At 55.2% G+C, this 16,177-nt stretch overlaps 1 protein-coding gene across 5 annotated transcripts in view; it reads left to right on the top strand.

The window, feature by feature from the left end:
* Nucleotides 1–16,177, top strand: part of ATP6V1C2 (ATPase H+ transporting V1 subunit C2) — a 54,489-nt gene extending 38,312 nt beyond the window's left edge. For 3 of the 5 annotated variants that reach the window (XM_060027089.1, XM_060027090.1, XM_060027093.1), the window contains 9 exons: nt 2,254–2,345; nt 3,660–3,758; nt 4,365–4,433; nt 6,342–6,434; nt 6,553–6,646; nt 9,019–9,156; nt 9,982–10,079; nt 15,613–15,745; nt 16,020–16,177. In XM_060027089.1, coding sequence (XP_059883072.1) covers nt 2,254–2,345; nt 3,660–3,758; nt 4,365–4,433; nt 6,342–6,434; nt 6,553–6,646; nt 9,019–9,156; nt 9,982–10,079; nt 15,613–15,745; nt 16,020–16,109 — 906 coding nt within the window. In that variant the 3' untranslated portion in view covers nt 16,110–16,177. Of the gene's footprint in view, nt 1–2,253; nt 2,346–3,659; nt 3,759–4,364; nt 4,434–6,341; nt 6,435–6,552; nt 6,647–9,018; nt 9,157–9,981; nt 10,080–11,300; nt 11,953–15,612; nt 15,746–16,019 lie in introns of those variants that run through there. The other 2 variants (XM_060027091.1, XM_060027092.1) reach the window with 2 other exon arrangements.

The following is a 16,177-nucleotide window of genomic DNA, read 5'->3' as shown; positions in this document are numbered from 1 at the left end:
ACCCTCCCAACAGCTGGAAACTGAGCCCACCTGCCTCCCCTAATGAAGGGGAGCGAGGATGGGGACCCAGCCCCTGGCTGTGTCCGTCTCCACGGGCTGGGTCATGGTGTAGTTCCAAAAAGGCTCCCAAATCTCACCGGCATAACATAGCAAACAGTTTCTATGCCTACCGCACACATGTCCACGGTGCTCGACGGGGACCTGCTCCCTCCAAACCACTCGGGCAGCGGCCGCTGGCGTCTCCACCACCTGAAGCATCTCTGGGTGCTGTGCAGGGAGGTTCAGGGGGTCTCAAGGCTCTGCCTGGCGCACCTGCCCCTCGGTGGTGGGAAGTGCACGCCAGCCACATGCCAGAAGGGGCAGGACTGTGGGAGCGCTTGGCTCTGGACATGTTCTCGAAGCACTGCCTTGTGCCGGCCGCTGTGCCCAGAATCGCAGAGATCACCCAGACCCAGCCTGCCCTTGAGGGGCTCAGTCTATTGAAGAAAGGGCTCACCTTTCTGGATGACCTGCTCTGAGGACTGTAGCAGCTCATGGTAATTCCATGGCACTGAGCTCAGAGAGGTTCAGGAGCTGACACCATGTCACACAGCCAGAGCTGGAACTGGCATTCAAATTCGGGCCTGATGGGTTCCCAAGTCTTAGTTCCTCTCATTGTTTTGCGGGTTTCTAAACACTGCAGTTTTTCTGAAACTCTGTAGTTTTTCCTTGGCTTGTGGTAAAATCAGAAGAATAAAGACGATGCAGGATTTTTTGTTTGATTTTTTTTCCTTTAAAAAAGATACAAATGTATAAATCTTATTTTAAAAACCAAGATCTGTGGCTCGTAGCCATGTCAATTTCCTGGTTACGCTATTGTACTCTTGTTATGTGAGATGTTAGCAGTGGGTGAGACGGGTACATGGGACCTCTTTCCTGTGAATCGATAATCATTGCAATTTCCTGTGAATCGATAATCATTTCAAAGTAAAAAGGTTCTAAAAATTGTAAAAAAAAATTATAAATCTTATTTTAAAAATCAAACAATCAAAATCGAAAGATGAAAGCCCCCCCCCACATCACCCACACGTCCCCTCCCCTCCAACTGCCACTCCCTTTAATCTCCCTAAAGGTAACCAATGTTTACAAGTTTAAAGTGGATCCTCTCATCTATATTAAAAGTATATATATTTCAACTCAAAATGGCATATCCTACAGATTGCCTCCTTTTTCTGTGTAGTGATTCCCGAGACATTCCCGTAGCAGCAGTGGTGTGCTGCTCTGTTGTGTGTGTTGGTGCGATGTAATGTCCCCTCGCAGCCGAGGGCGGGCCACCAGGGAAGCGTCCCTGAATGTGTTTCCTCCGGGTGGGACCAGCCCTCAGGCACCATGTCGCTGGCACAGTATTCCGTGGTGTGGGAGCCGTGCTTTGTCGGGCCCGTTCTGTGTTCGTGGACCCTGCTGTTAAAGCGGGAGCCAGAAAATCCCCACAGTTCCCACGGGCAAGAGGGGTTCGCCGCTGTCGCTGTCGCTGAGCCGCGGGCTTCAGCGACCTCGAGATACTGATTTGCAGTGATCGTCGTAACAGCTGCTGAGTTTTGAGCACTTCCGTTGAACTGGGCGTGGTGAGCATTTTTCTTTCACTGCTGTGGAAGAGTTATCACCCCGGCTGAGCAGGTGGGGCACCTGAGGCCAGGCGTCTGGAGAGCTGAGCCTCATTTCCCTGCCCACCGCAGGAGGGGATCCCGGACGTGCTCCCGAAACTTCCAGAACAGGGGGATATCCCTAACGTCAGGCTGGTGACCTGCCTCCAAACTGAAAAGAGCCTTCCTACCTACACAGAACAGGAAGGGGCTGCCGTGGGGCACAGCTGAGCCTGGAGACCTGGGTGCTGGTCGGGGCTGGGCTACAGCGGGTCCCCCGAGAAGCCGGAATGGGGGTCAGCCCGAGCTGACCTCTAGCAGAGCCTGAGAGCACATGGAGTTGGGGCCCTGGGGGCCCTGAGAGCACGAGATGGACTTGAAATCGGGACAAGACTCAGCTTGCTGAGTGAGCCTAGAAAAGCCATTAATCCCTTCCCTGCCTCCCGGGGTGAGCTCACTGTAGGGTCAAATGCTGGAAGGTCTGGGAGAGCAGAGGGGAGAAAAACGCAAGCCATCCCGGCAAACGGGCGGGGTGCAGCGTTTGCCTTAAGTACGCCAGGAGCAATTTGCGGCAATTGTGAAAAGTTCAGCCAACTCTTTAAACTCTTTAAACTCTTGCTTTTCCAAATAGCAACTGGCACAGATTGAGACGGACCTGAAGTCCCGCACGGCCGCCTACAACGCTCTGAAGACAAATCTGGAGAACCTGGAGAAGAAATCCACGTGAGTCTTCGGGGTCCCACGCTCCTTGCAGCCTCAGGGCCTGGCCAGGGCAGCGTCTAAGCCGGGCTCCTGCACGGGCCTTTCAGATCACTGGGTGAGCTGGGTGTCTGTGTCTGAGAGAGACAGCCAGCCAGCCAGATGGACAGACAGACACGGAGACACTCCTGCCTCTTCAGGAGTTACGTGCTGGGCAGGGAGGGCCAACAGTAACAGTGGTTGATTGAACATACACGGAGTGAAGGAGGGGAGGGTGAAGAGGGTCCGACAGTCTCCATCTCCCTCTGATGTTTCTCTTTTTCTTCTTCGGATCCATGTTTATTAAGTACCCACCATACTCAGGCCTTATGCTAGGCCCTAAAGATACAAAGCAGAATAAAATATCATTTCTGCACTTGGAGAGCTCACAGTTATTCACTCAACAAATATTTATGGAAAGTCTGCTTTGCGCAAGGGGTGCAGGTGTAAGATAAGGTCTTATAGATAAGACCGGACAGATAAGGTCTGATAGCGTAAGGAGTCCGGGACCCTAAGGGCCTTATCAGTGATGGCTGGTCGGCATGGGGAAGGGGGCGTGTGGATTCCAGGCGGGGCAGTCTGGAGAGCCCTGTGGGACGGCTTTTTACCTAAAGCTTCTGCCTTGACTAAGGGCTCGCGAACTCTTTCCTCGGGAAGCAACGTGCGCTTGGGTATTTAACCTCATGGCCTACGTGCTGATGCTACAGACCGTCCCAGTAGTTGTGTTCTGGCCCATTGGCTGATACAATAGCCTTGGTCCCTGTGTTAAAAATACCATGACCTTGATGAGACAGGTTCCACTGGACACACGTACAAAGCTATTTCAGGTGAATGTCCCCTGGCTGCTGGACCTGTAAGGTGTGTAAAGTGAAACGGAGCCCTCTTCTGGGCCTGTCTCTGCCTGGAGTGGCCCAGGTGGTGGCGTGAGCCGACCGCTGTGTTCCATTTGGGTAACATAAGCTGCCTGGCGCCAGCGATCCCCTCCCAACAGCCGGTGGCTTGCGCCGGGGCAGCGCAGCTGACCGAGGTGTTGGATTCAGCTCGGGTGACTGGTGATAGGACCTGGGGTCCCGCCAGGCACAGCAGTTCTGGGCGCCCAGACACACAGCCGGGGGACACTTAGCCCGGGCCCCCCCCCCTCCCCAGGAAGCATCCTGAACCTTCCTGTCCCCTGCTGCCCCTGCTGTCCCAACACCTGCGTGTCGTGGGAGGGCTGGGGGTCTGGGCATCCCACAGGCCCAGGGATGCCTCTGTGTGCCTTTCTGCTGATCACAACCCCTTTGTCCCACGTGGATTCAGGGGAAACCTCTTCACTCGGACACTGAGCGATATTGTGAGCAAAGAAGACTTTGTGTTGGATTCTGAGTATCTGATCACACTTCTGGTCATTGTTCCCAAGTAAGTGGACCAGGAAGGTGAGTGGTTTGGGGTCTCCATCTGGGTTGGTGATCACAGAAGGACACTCGTCCTGCCCAACAGAGGTGAAGCGGGAGTCCCCAAGGTTAGATCCTAGAGCCCTAAATGGCAGCTGTGGGGTGGTCAGGGGAGCAGGTGACAGTGCTTGTGGCGGTAATAGTGACAGAAGCGGTCATTTCTCGGGCATCTGCTGTGTGCCCGATGCCACACGCAGGAGCTCGTTTCCCTCACAACACGCCTGGGGTCAGGCGGGGGCTGTTACTGTTCCCTTGTCCTGCTGCCGGAGAGGTCAGCTGGTTTGCCCACGCTCACACAGGACCAGGATCAGAGCCCCCAGCAGGAATCTCCTGAGTCCTTCTCACGGCCGCTCCATGGTGCCTGGGGCCTCATGGGGAGGCTAAGCCCCAGATGGGGCTGGGGACAGGGGTCCCACACGGCAGTGCCTCAGGGGATGTTTGGGGCTCTGTCTGGCCCCTGGCCCTGCTCCTCTCAGGCCCTCAGGGAAAGGGGCATGCAGCTTCCCGGACTCTTAAGACACTCCACAGTCTTTTCTGCAAAAAATCACTGAACGATTCTGTACTCTCACAGACCAAGCTATGTACAATGGCAAAAAACCTACGAATCCCTCTCGGACATGGTGGTCCCACGGTCGACGAAGTAAGTGAGACCTCAGCTTGGCCCCAGGGCCTGGGGTGTGGGGGGGGCGTGTGTGGGTGCTCCGGGGCACCTAGCCACCAAACATGCCCCAAGAGCACAAGTGCCTTCAGTCCTCCACACTTGTGCCTTCACAGCCACACACTCAGCCACATGCCAGACTCCCTCCCTCTTTCAGCATCCCGCTTCCTTGCCCCCTCCTCCGGGAAGCCCTCCCTGACTACATTCCGGCCCTCGGGGCATGCAGGGCCTGCACTGTGCTCTGCTCTGCATTCTCAGCTTGGCCTGGATTCTTCCCCACCTGAGGGTCAATCAAGAGCCTGGCTGTGATGGCCACAGAGCCCGAGCAGGGGAGAAAAAGAGTCTCGACGTGTGGCCTGCTGGGGTCAGAGCAGGAGCGGCCAGTGAGGGCTGGAAAAGTGACAGCAGAAGGGATAGAGGAACATATTTGAACCATGAATACCACACAGCTGGGAAAATCAACAGTTTAGCGTTACGGGCATGAGCAAGGATAAATCTCGCTCTGTGGTGTTAAGCGGAAAGCAAGTTGCAGAAGGGGACACACAGCACGAAGCCATTTATTTAAAATCTAAAAATGGACAAAACTAAACTGTATGTGACTTGGGTAATGCAGGTGCACGGAATTGTGGGTGTTTGAGGATGAGAAACGCCAAACTCAGCACAGCGGTGACCTAGGGGTGGGATTAGAATGAGGTTGGGGAGGGCATGTGGGGCTTCTATTGTACGAAAATGGTTTTATGTCTTAAGCTGGGCGGGGAATACGTGGGTGTGTATTCTCTGTGCCTTTTCCCATGCCTGAAATAGCTTGCACTTTAAATGGTTTCTCCATGAGTCTTGGGCAGCCCTGCCCGCTCCCATCCCAGCCCAGAGGCCTCTGGCCTGGGGCGCCTGCTGGCTCTCCCAGGGTCACAAACTCACGGGAGAGAGCAGTCAGGAGCTAAACTGAAGGGTGCAGGGCTAGGACAGTCACAGCCTGAGGTCACCGGGGGAGGCTGGAGGAGGAGGGCGTACAGGCCGGCAGAGGAGCTGGCCCTCGACGCTGGCCTGCTTGGCAGGAGCGTTCACTGCTCTCCAGTGCTGGCTCTCCATGGCCAAGTGCTGGGAACTCTGCCAGGAGAGGCTGCTTCAGGAGGTGGCTTGACTTCTCAGACCAGAACCCCCAGGCCCTCCATTGTCGGGGGGCACCTGAGAGTCTGCTGAGCTTACTCTGGAAAGGTTTCTGGAACCTGGGTCAGCCCCTATGGGTGTGGGCTCGGAGAAGCAGCAAAGGTGACCCAAGACCCTGCTTGGGCCCTAGGGCTCCCATGGTCAGGTCATCTGGCCAGCGGGACTCAAAGACACTCAGACCACGGGCCCCAGTGACCCCCACATTGAGGACAGCGACCGCAGTGGTCCTGCATCAGGGTGTGCCAGGGAGACCGTGTCTAATTAGAACATTGTGCCATTGGGCGTGGAATGCCCATGTGGGATGGTTTCCACCATCTGGAACCTTTTCCTCTGCTTCGTTACAACCACAGCGCGTGAGAGCTGGCGTGCCCCGCTCGGCGCAGTAGGTGACTAAGACCTGCGTGCAGCTTGTTCTCGGCCAGTTCATGACCTGGGGCCCACCCCAGATCCGAGCAGGTCTCCGGCGTTTGGGTCGCCCCTGGAGCCCTAGCCTGGAGGGTGAGAGAAGGAGAGGAGACGCCGGGAAGGCGCCGGCAGCTGACACCGCGCAGCCAGGAGTTAGGCGCTAGGAAGGGACGCCCTCGCTTTCTCCACCCTCGCTGCCGCCAGGGCCACCAGGCTCCCCCTGCAGCGACACCCCCCGCCGGGGAGAGGACAGGCTCCTTCCGGCCCAGCTCCGGGGCCTGGTGGTGAGTCCAGGGAACAAACGCTTCTCTCCCACAGGTTGATAGCTGAGGACAACGAGTGTGGCCTCTTCACCGTGACTCTGTTTCGAAAAGTGATTGACGATTTCAAAACCAAAGCCAAAGAGAATAAGTAAGGGCTGGCCTCGGTGGGTTTCTCCGGGTTTGGTTTGTCTCCACTGGAGGGGGGGGGGGGTCTCTGCTCTGACTGGAAGCTTCTTAGCGGAAGCCTCTCCTTTGCTTGTTTTAAGGTTCACTGTCCGTGAATTTTACTATGATGAAAAAGAAATTAAAAGGGAAAGGGAAGAGATGACCAGACTGCTGTCGGATAGGAAGCAACAATACGTGAGTCTATGATACAGGCCCCGAGGATTTTCTTGAAGGCGTTGGCTGGTGCCCGCGCACCCAAGGCCTGGAGCAGAAGGGCCCCGCCTAAGTCCCAACACCCACGCCAACATCCCTACTTGCCCGGTGCACACTCCTGGGGCTGCCAGACAGGGTCTGGGGGAGGGTGACAAGTATTGGTAACCTGGAGGTGACACGTGAGCCGTGAGCCCTGCTCTAGGAGATCTCACGCAGCCCGGCACTGCCCTCCGGGAAGGAACTCTTAGCTCCATTCTGCAGAGGAGGAAGTGAGGCTCTGAGAGGTGAACGGGCACTGGCCCTGGGAGAGGACCCCACCTGGCCGCCTGGGGTCGAGCGAGGCTATCAGGGCTCCGGGCAGGAGCGCCTGTGCTGAGAGTGGCAGGGCCGCCGCCTTGGAGAGTGCAGGTAGCTGCCACCCGAAGCCCTGGTCTGTGTGACGTCCAGGCGTGCTGTGACATCCCCATCACCGGCACCTGTATTTACCTCCCCAAGGCTTTTAGCAAAGAGTGGGTGCTTATCCTAGAGACTTCCAACCACAGCCACTCAGGACCTTCTCATGTGTGAGGGCAGCTGAGCTCAAGAGAGAGAAGAACAGATTTTCATTTTTGAAACGTGAATGGTGTAGCCTTGAGAAAGTCGCTCTGTAGAATGGGCACCTTCGGGACTCAGCATCCTTCAGCTCAGAGCGGGGCTGAGCCGGGGGGCATGTGTTCAGGTCCCCTGCCCTACAGTCCCCCCAGGGAGGGTTCTCAGAGAAACTTCCAGTTCAGCCTCTAGAGTAGAGAGGAAGGGAGGGGTGAGGAAAGTTGGTGTGTAAACACGAAGCTGTGAGTGTGTGTTTGGGTGAAGAGCCAGTGCCTCCCGTGGGGCTGTGCCTGTGCCCCGGGCCTCCTCCTGCCTCGGGCTGGGGGATTCTGTGCATCCCGCCTGACCTCTCTGGGTCCGTGGCCTTTGCACAGGGACTGCAGACACCTGGTTCCATCAGGAGTGAGAACCAGCCACGGGGCCCCGGAAATGGGGTCCCCAGAGCCCCACTGGATGGACCCATCCCCCTCTGAGGAGGAAATGGGAGCTGATCGTATAAAACCCTTCTGTCCCCGAGGAGAAAGGCACGCGCGCGCACACGCACGCATACGTGTGTGGACACGTGTGTGCGCGCCGAGGGAACACACACTTCTTAGAGCCGTAGTCTGTCGGGCTTGGGCCAAGGCTCCCGGGCCGTTCCTGAGACTAAGGACTGAGCTGGAGCCCTAAGCCCCTGGCCTCGGACCCGACTCACCAGGCAGGAAAGATGCTCACCAGCAAGAGCTGAGATCCAAAGGGTTTCCTCCTCCACCTGAGCTCGCCCGGAACCCTAATATCCCGGGAAGGTTCCAGCCTTCTCTTTAGCTGAGCCCTTTCCCCGCTTGCTTTAGTCCTGGCCCGAGCCCCCCGCGGTGTCTCTGGAGGGAGCTAGGCGGTGGCACCTTTCACAGGTGACCAGGGCGAGTCTTTGGCACCCACCTCCGCGCTGGCACAGACCCCCGGGTGATACACCCGAGCCCAGCGCCTGCGCCTCTGTCTCAGGTTGCTCACTGGCGTTTTTTCGTGTGGTGTAGACTTCCGCTCCCTGCTCCCCCCAGGAGCCCTGCCCGGTCTCCGTGGAGGGGAAGCGGAGCTCCGAAGGACAAACTAACTTGGAAACTTGAAGTTGCCTGCGAGGCTCTTGCCGGGCGCCAGCGAGCAGGGGTCAGCTGGGGTCAGCCCGACCCCGGCTTCTTAAGAATCTCTTTTCCCCTTTAGGCTTTTCGGAGGTGTATAGGACCAGCATCCTGCGTCCGTCCTTTTGTTACCTAGGTCCTGGGTGTCAGTTCCCTCTGAGAGCACAGGGTGGGATTTTCCCGCTCTTTGCACCTGTCTGCAGAGAAGGTTGATAAAGGGTCGAATGCGTGCTAACAGCACGCCTGACCAGTTTTCTGCATGTAACGTGCTTAAGTGCATCCTGACGGCCAAGGAGGCTACTGTGAGCTGGACTTGGGAGAGACACCCTGACTCAGCCCAGACAGCCCGGAAGGCGGAGCTGGTCGCACAGACGGTCCAGGGAGGGGCGGCTCCTGGCGGAGGCCAGGCCGGGGGAGGGGCTGTGGGCTCTGCCCCTGGAATATGGAAGCCGAGGACTTGAACACCCCCCGCCCTGGAGGGGGAGTGCCAATGGCACCGGCACACCTCCAGTCCAACCAGCACGCAAGTGCCGAGGGTGGGCCGGCATGCCTGAGCCCACCTTCAGGTGCTTTTCAGGCCGTGAGAATGATTTCTATTTGTTTGTGATGCATGTTTGCTGAAAGATTAATAAATCATTTCTGTGCCTTTAGCAAACTTCCTGTGTTGCTCTTAAAAAGGGATCATCCACCTTCCCGGACCACCAGGTTAAGGTAACCCCGCTAGGGAACCCTGATAGGCCCGCTGCGGGGCAGAACGACAGAGAGAGAGAGAGTGAGGGCGAGGGTGAGGTAAGCATCTCCCCGGGAGCCCTGGGGTTCCCCGGCTCGCATGTCCTTGCCCGCGCAGGCATCTTTGGAGAAAGCAAATCCTTGCGTTTCCTGTTATCTACTATGGCTTTTGAGGTCTTAAATTCAGGGATTCCAGAATCATGCCTTCCTCCTAATCTGCAGGGTCTCTTGAGAGCTGCCCCTCCCGCTCCCCCTCCCCCTCCCCCAGCAATGATTGGTGCTTGCTGGCCAGGGTGCCTTTGTCCTGGCTGGCGGTGGCTGGAGCTGGTGATGGGGCAGGTCCCGGCTGGGGGATGGTGGTCGGGCAGCTCAGCTCTCTTCCCCTGGGTGCCCGCCCCTGACCCACCCCTGACCTTTGTGGGCATCCGAGGAGGACCAGCCATGCCAGCATTAGCGACAGTGGCTGTGGCCACGTGCAGTGGGGCTGTGAGGAACCCCCTGGAAGTGGCGGCTGGTGGATGGTGCCGGGACTTGGAGTGGAGCCTTCGAGAAGGGGGGCTCCTCGGCGGCGCAGTGTCAGCCAGAAGCCTGCTGGCTGCCTTCTGAACGCCCCGAGGTCAGGGGCTGTCCGCCCCCCGCAGCCCGGTGGGTGATGGCCCCATGCGTGTGCTGGCTGGCAGGCCCACTGAGCTGCCCCAGCGCCAGGTGCCCTGGAGAACGTGGGCCTGGGCCTCACCCTGGCCTCGTCGGACCGCCTCGCTGCTCCTGCTGGCCCCTGGGCGTTTCTTCTCAGCTCGGGGCTTGCTCTGTCGAAACCCACGTCCTTTGTTGGCCGGGCGTTGGGTGGACTGGCCGGGAGGGGTCACCGCACTCCTGTCCCTGCAGGGCCCGCTGCTGCGATGGCTCAAGGTGAACTTCAGCGAAGCCTTTATTGCCTGGATCCACATCAAGGCCCTGAGAGTGTTTGTGGAGTCTGTGCTCAGGTGCGTGGACGAGACGCCCGCCCTGGGCTGTCCTGCGGTGGGCGGGCGGGCGTAGCCAGCTCCGGGGCCACCTGGGCTCTGCCACCCCTCTTCTGGCCCCTCCAGCCTCCTCTGGGACGCGCCCTGGCTTTCCTACACTCTTCCTCTGCAACTCCTGGCTCTTGGCAACAGGCTTAGGGTTTCCTCCGTCAAATAACCCTTCCCTCAGTCCTGAGGGCCCCTGCTGTCCGGTGCTCTGGCCCTTTCCTGCCGGTCATGGGGTTAGTGTCCTGCTGCGCCCACCCCCTCTGTGCAGCCCACCAGGGGCCAGGGGCTCCTGGAAGAAACACCAGCACCGACCGTCTCCATCCTTGAGCTTTGAGGCCTAACCCTCAAGGCCGCACAAAAAGTAAAACCCAAACCAAACCGAACCAACAACAGCTAAACTTACTTTACCTTTTTTTTTTTAAACAAATGCAAACTAGGTTCACTGTTTTGTAGAAACTATAGGTAATCCCAAAGAGTGAAAGCAGCAAGAGGAAACACTGCTAACATGCTGGTGTACCAGCATCCTTCAGAGTTTTGGGGTTTGTTTCTTTAAATTTGCAGACATGCATAACTTCTTTTAACTTTTTATTTTATATTGGACTATAGCCGATTAACAGTGTTGTGATGATAGTTTCAGGTGCACAGCACAGGGACTCAGCCATACATATGCATGTATCCATTCTCCCCCAAACTCCCCTCCCAGCCAGGCTGCCACATAGCATCGAGCAGAGTTCCCTGTGCTCTACAGTAGGTCCCTGTTGGTTATCCCTTTAAGATATAGCAGTGTGGACATGTCAATCCCAAACTCCCTAACTGTCCGTTCCTCCCACCCTTCACCCCTGGTAACCACAAATTCATCCTCTAAGTCTGTGAGTCTGTTTCTGTTTTGTAAATAGGTTCATTTGTATCATTTCTTTTTAGATTCCGCAGATACGCATTATTTTTACAAAATTTTTACAAAACTGGGATCAAACAGGAAATATCTGTTGAAGCCTGCTTTCTCCTGTGTTTGAACATATCCCGTGTCCTGAACTATGGGGGGGTCTCGGCAGCACTGCTCACGGCCGCTGCCCCCTTCTCCCAAAGCTTGGCCTGCTCTGGCCTGCAGGCTCCAGGGCCCCTCGGCCCCTCTGGGGTGGTGTTGCTGGGCCCCTTCCGCCAGGCTGACTGCCCTGCTCTCTCTTTCCTGCCCAGGCTTCCTAGGTCTCTGCTGCCGTGCACTTCCCGACCGGCTTCACTGGATTCCTGACTCATCTTCCCTCCCCGTCCCTTCCTCCTGATCTCCGTTTCTACCGGTGGCCTCAGGTCCTTCCTCAACCTTCAGGGCCCGCTTGGACACCTCCGCTGCCTCATCCTCACGTCCCCCCGCACCTCCCTGCACCTCACGCACCCCTGACAGCGCTCCATCGTGCCTTTGCTTTCTCTCCCGCCCAGCTGTTACTTGGGCCCCTGCGTTCAGTGCATCCTCAACGTGGCTGCCACTGTGGTTCTGTCCAAATACAGACCGGCTCTGATGGTGGTTCCTCATCCTCTGAACCATCTCAGACCCCTGTAATGGCAAGGATCGTGGCGCTGGGCTGAAGGGACACTCGAGATGACCCGGAGTGTTCCAGCCATCGACAGTGTAGACGGGCCCCAGTCTGTCCCTGCTCACCTTGAAACTCAGGGCTTCTTAGGCCCAGTGTGGCAAAGCCTGTCCATCCTTACAGGATGCCCGTTTTGCTCAAGTGAGAGGTCGAGAGGGAGGCCCCTAATATCTTGTTTAAGCTCAGTCAACTGAGTATATGCAAGAATAATTCCTTTCAAAACTATCAATGTATGACATTTTCAAAAACTGTACTTTTTACTTCTCCTGAATAGTTGTAATACATGAACACTGTAAAAAAAAAAATTCAAGTTCAGAAATATGTACTGTGGAAAGTATGTAAGTTCCTCGCAGCCCCACTGCCCATAGATCATCCCAGGTAATGGTTTCAAGACTCTTCTCATCCCCCAAATGTCATCACTTATACTTAACGTTCTGCAACTTGCTTTTTTCATCTGCTTTGCATTATAGTCTTATCAGTATGCATAGAGATACTCGCTCCTCCTTAATGGCTTTTTCATATTCCATCGTATGGAGAGAGCGTAAGCTAAGAAAATAGATGTTAAACCAACAAGTTGATTAGAGCAGATGGGTAAAGTTCGCCTGTTTCTTGACCCTCGGACCCCGCATAGGTCTTCTCCCCCGGTTCGCACTTGTTGCTGTGTCTTTCCTCAGAGCTGGTTCTGCCCTTTTTCCCTACCCTGAGAGCTGGAGGGGAGGGCTGGGGTGACTTGTCCTCACTGCCTGTCACCCAGCGCAGAGTCAGACAAAGAGGAGGTGCCCCACGTTTGTGGCCTGAATCAAATCAAAGAGAAGCGGACCAGTCCTCAGCTGAGGAAGTGCTGGTTCATTCTCAGGGTGAAGTGAATCGGGCTTAAATCACCCAAGGTGAGAATGGAAACGGGCCCTGGGTGAGTGGTGGGGCCATGGCGAGACTGGAGAAGCCGGTAGCTGGGTCATTAGTCTGGATCTTGGGAGAAGCTCTAGTGGGGAATGGATATTAGGGAGCACCAGTGATGATTGATGTGTGTGGATGGGTTCACCCACAGAGAGTCGCTTAGGGGAATGTACCAGCATTTAAGGAGTGGAAGCAAAGAAGCCTGTGTGATGTCAGAGGCCGGAGGAGGGAGAGATGGGTGAGTCAGGGATCAGAAGGGTAAGGCTTTAGCTGCCTCTGGGATGGGGCCGCTGGGAGGCCATTGGTGTGGGCAGCTCGAGTGTAGTGGCTGAACGCTTGGGTGACGTAGGACACTGGGTGCTCTCGGATGTGGGGCGAGAGCGGGAGGGAGTTGAGGGAATTTTTATTTTAAACAGGGCACGATGGTGCCATGTTTGTTTGTTTTATTTCTGGACATGTAGAATTTTTTTATTTTTTAACATCTTTATTGGAGTATAATTGCTTTACAATGGTGTGTTAGTTTCTGCTGTATAACAAACTGAATCAGTTATACATATACATATGTCCCATATCTCTTCCCTCTTGCATCTCCCTCCCTCCCACCCTCCCTACCCCACCCCTCTAGGTGGTCACAAAGCACCGAGCTGATCTCCCTGTGCTATGCGGCTGCTTCCCACTAGCTATCTGTTTTACATTTGGTAGTGTATATATGTCCATGCTACTCTCTCACTTCGTCCCAGCCTACCCTTCCACCACCCGGTGTCCTCAGATCCATTCTCTACATCTGTGTCTTTATTCCTGTCCTGCCCCGAGGTTCTTCATAACCACTTTTTTTTTTTTTTAGATTCCATATATATGTGTTAGCATACGGTATTAGTTTTTCTCTTTCTGACTTACTTCACTCTGTAGGACAGACTCTAGGTCCATCCACCTCACTACAAATAACTCAAATTTCGTTTCTATGGCTGAGTAATACCCCATTGTATATATGTGCCACATCTTCCTTATCCGTTCATCTGTCGATGGACACTTGTTGCCTCCATGTCCTGGCTGTTGTAAATAGAGCTGCAGTCGTGCCATGTTAAAGGGGAGGGTGGCGGCTGCAGTATTCTCAGCACGGAGGGTGCAGGTGGAGGGCTCACCGCCAGGGGGCCCGGAGTAGAAGGAGGCTCCTCTACTGAGGCATCCAGGAGTGGGCAGCAGGGGGGCGGCCTGGAGGAGGCAGGAGCGGAGAGCTGACCTGCCGATCCTGGAAAGCAGGTTCTGAGCAGGATGGGGAGGTGTTCACTAAACTGACCTGGAGGGAGGGCTGGCAGGAACAGGTCTGGAAGGATCTGGAAGAATGTGCAAACCCTGAAACCAAGAGGGGAGTGGGCTGAGAAAGGGGTGCAGGGCGTGGAGGCTGGATGAGGGGCGAGGAGCATTCGTTCAGCCAGTGCTGATGGGGTGCCTGTTATCCGCTGTGCACTGGGGAGCCGTGAGTGAACAAGACGGATGCGGACCGCTGCCTGCAAGGAGCTCACAGGCTGGTCAGGGGAGGAGAGCTCAAAAGACGGGGTCCTTGTTCAGGAGGGTAATCTTCCAGAGCAGCCTGCTGATGAATCGGTGGGATGACCGGATTGGAGGGTGGTAGAGGCAGGTTCTGTGTCCCGGCAGCAGAGTGATGGTCTAGCAGCTGTACCTGGGAGCTGGAGTGCCATCTCCTGGCATACATGTTGCCTGGGCTGTGAGATTGGTGACCGTCGCCCTTTGAGAAGGCTGCAGACTTCCCTGTAGTAAGCGGGTAGAGCTGCGCTGGTGAGGTCGAGGGTGTGGGGTGGGTATCCAGGGCACTGGGAGCTCGGGGAGGAAGTTCAGGAGGGAAGGCAGGGCGAGGGTTACTGCGCGTCCGGGTAATAGGGGCTCTCCAGAAGCACTACAACCCGGTCCTCAGCATCATCTGGGTGACCGGAGCTTTGGTGACAAGGAACAAAGGAATGAGGGCGGTCCGCTGGGCCACCCTCTCACCCACGATCTAGCGCAGGTGTCCCCGCCATCCCTGCCAGCGTCTGCCGGCCTCCGTGGCCCTCACCTCTCGGGTTTGGCGGGGCCCCGCTCAGCCAGTGTTCTAAGGCAACGGGACTAGGTGCGTCTTATGCTTGGTTACAGTGAAGCAATTAACAAATGGCCCTTTCACGTATTTACTTCACCTTTCTGCAGATCCACCAGGAGACCTCAGGATTTGAGTGGACACTTTGCACCGTTAGCAGCCAGAAATGAGGACGGGAGAGCCAGGGGCTAGTTTATGGGCATTGACTGAGAAATTAAAACTAAGTAATACTAACAGGTCAGGCAGTAAAAGGGCATCTTAAGGCCAGCTTTCACATGCTGGGCTCCGGCATGAAGCAGCACAGGTGATAAGTATCGAACATCCAAGCCTTTGCTCACTGGTAGTATAGACATGTATTTTAAAAACATTGAGAATCACAAAATGCATGTTTCCTGTTTATGTAGTACTCAGTGTAAATATTTCAAGTGTTTTGAGATAACACCACACGAAGAGCTGCCAGCAGGTGGTTTCAGAGGTACTCATGCACACAAAGTCCATTTAAAGTCCTTTCTGTCCACCCAAAACTCAGCAAAAGGAATTCACAATCTCGATAAACCAGATTTGCGTGTGTGTGCGTGTGCTTTTTTCAGTGGAGAAAAGTATGTCAGCTAAGCTGGGTTTTAGACGAAGGCTTTGGAGTCAGAATATTTAGTCAAACAGCCTCCATTCAGCTTGACCCCTCACCACCTGATGATTACACACACCCCAGAGACCCCGTGGCTCTATAGTCAAAAAACTGTCACCATCAGAAGTGGGTGAGCATATTCTAGAGATCTTTCCACACACAAGGATCTAGCAATTAGTCTCACTTCTGACCGCAGACATTGCACTCGAGTTTTCTTTTCCTGAGCTATGCTGCCTCGTTTTTCATTCTTACTACAGTGTCAGGTTCATTTTACCCGTATCTGCAGTAACTCCTCTGCACTTTGAACAGGTATGGATTGCCAGTGAACTTCCAGGCGGTTCTCCTCCAGCCGCATAAGAAGTCATCCACCAAACGTTTAAGAGAGGTTCTGAACTCCGTCTTCAGACATCTGGATGAAGTTGGAGCCGCAAGTATATTGGATGTAGGTATATTTTTATCCAGAAAGAGCTGCCTTTCTACAGTAAGGTCAGCCTCTCCACATGGGAGGTACTTTCCAAAAGTGGTACCTGCCAGACTGTTAGGAAAATCGACACTTCACAAATGTGAAAGTTTAACAAGAGGCTGTGTGTGTGTTTGGGGTAGGGGGCGGACGGTGGGGCAGAAAATACAGTCAATGCCTAGAGAGCTTTCCTCAAACAGGAAAGTAAAACAAGAAACGAATTCATGCACTTAGAATGTGACCATGTCTTTTGCAGGCATCCGTGGAGATCCCTGGATTGCAACTCAGCAACCAAGACTACTTTCCTTACGTCTATTTCCACATCGACCTTGGTCTTCTTGACTAGAAAGATGAGCCGGCACCGCTAAACTTGCATCTTTGTGCAAATTACCACAGACACTTCTTTCCTTTAGC

This window comes from Delphinus delphis, chromosome 12 (genome assembly GCF_949987515.2).
Source record: "Delphinus delphis chromosome 12, mDelDel1.2, whole genome shotgun sequence".
In the NCBI taxonomy this organism is placed as follows: Eukaryota; Metazoa; Chordata; class Mammalia; order Artiodactyla; family Delphinidae; genus Delphinus; species Delphinus delphis.
The sequence above is the reverse complement of the archived record's forward strand: the minus strand, read 5'-3'. Positions and strand labels throughout refer to the sequence as shown.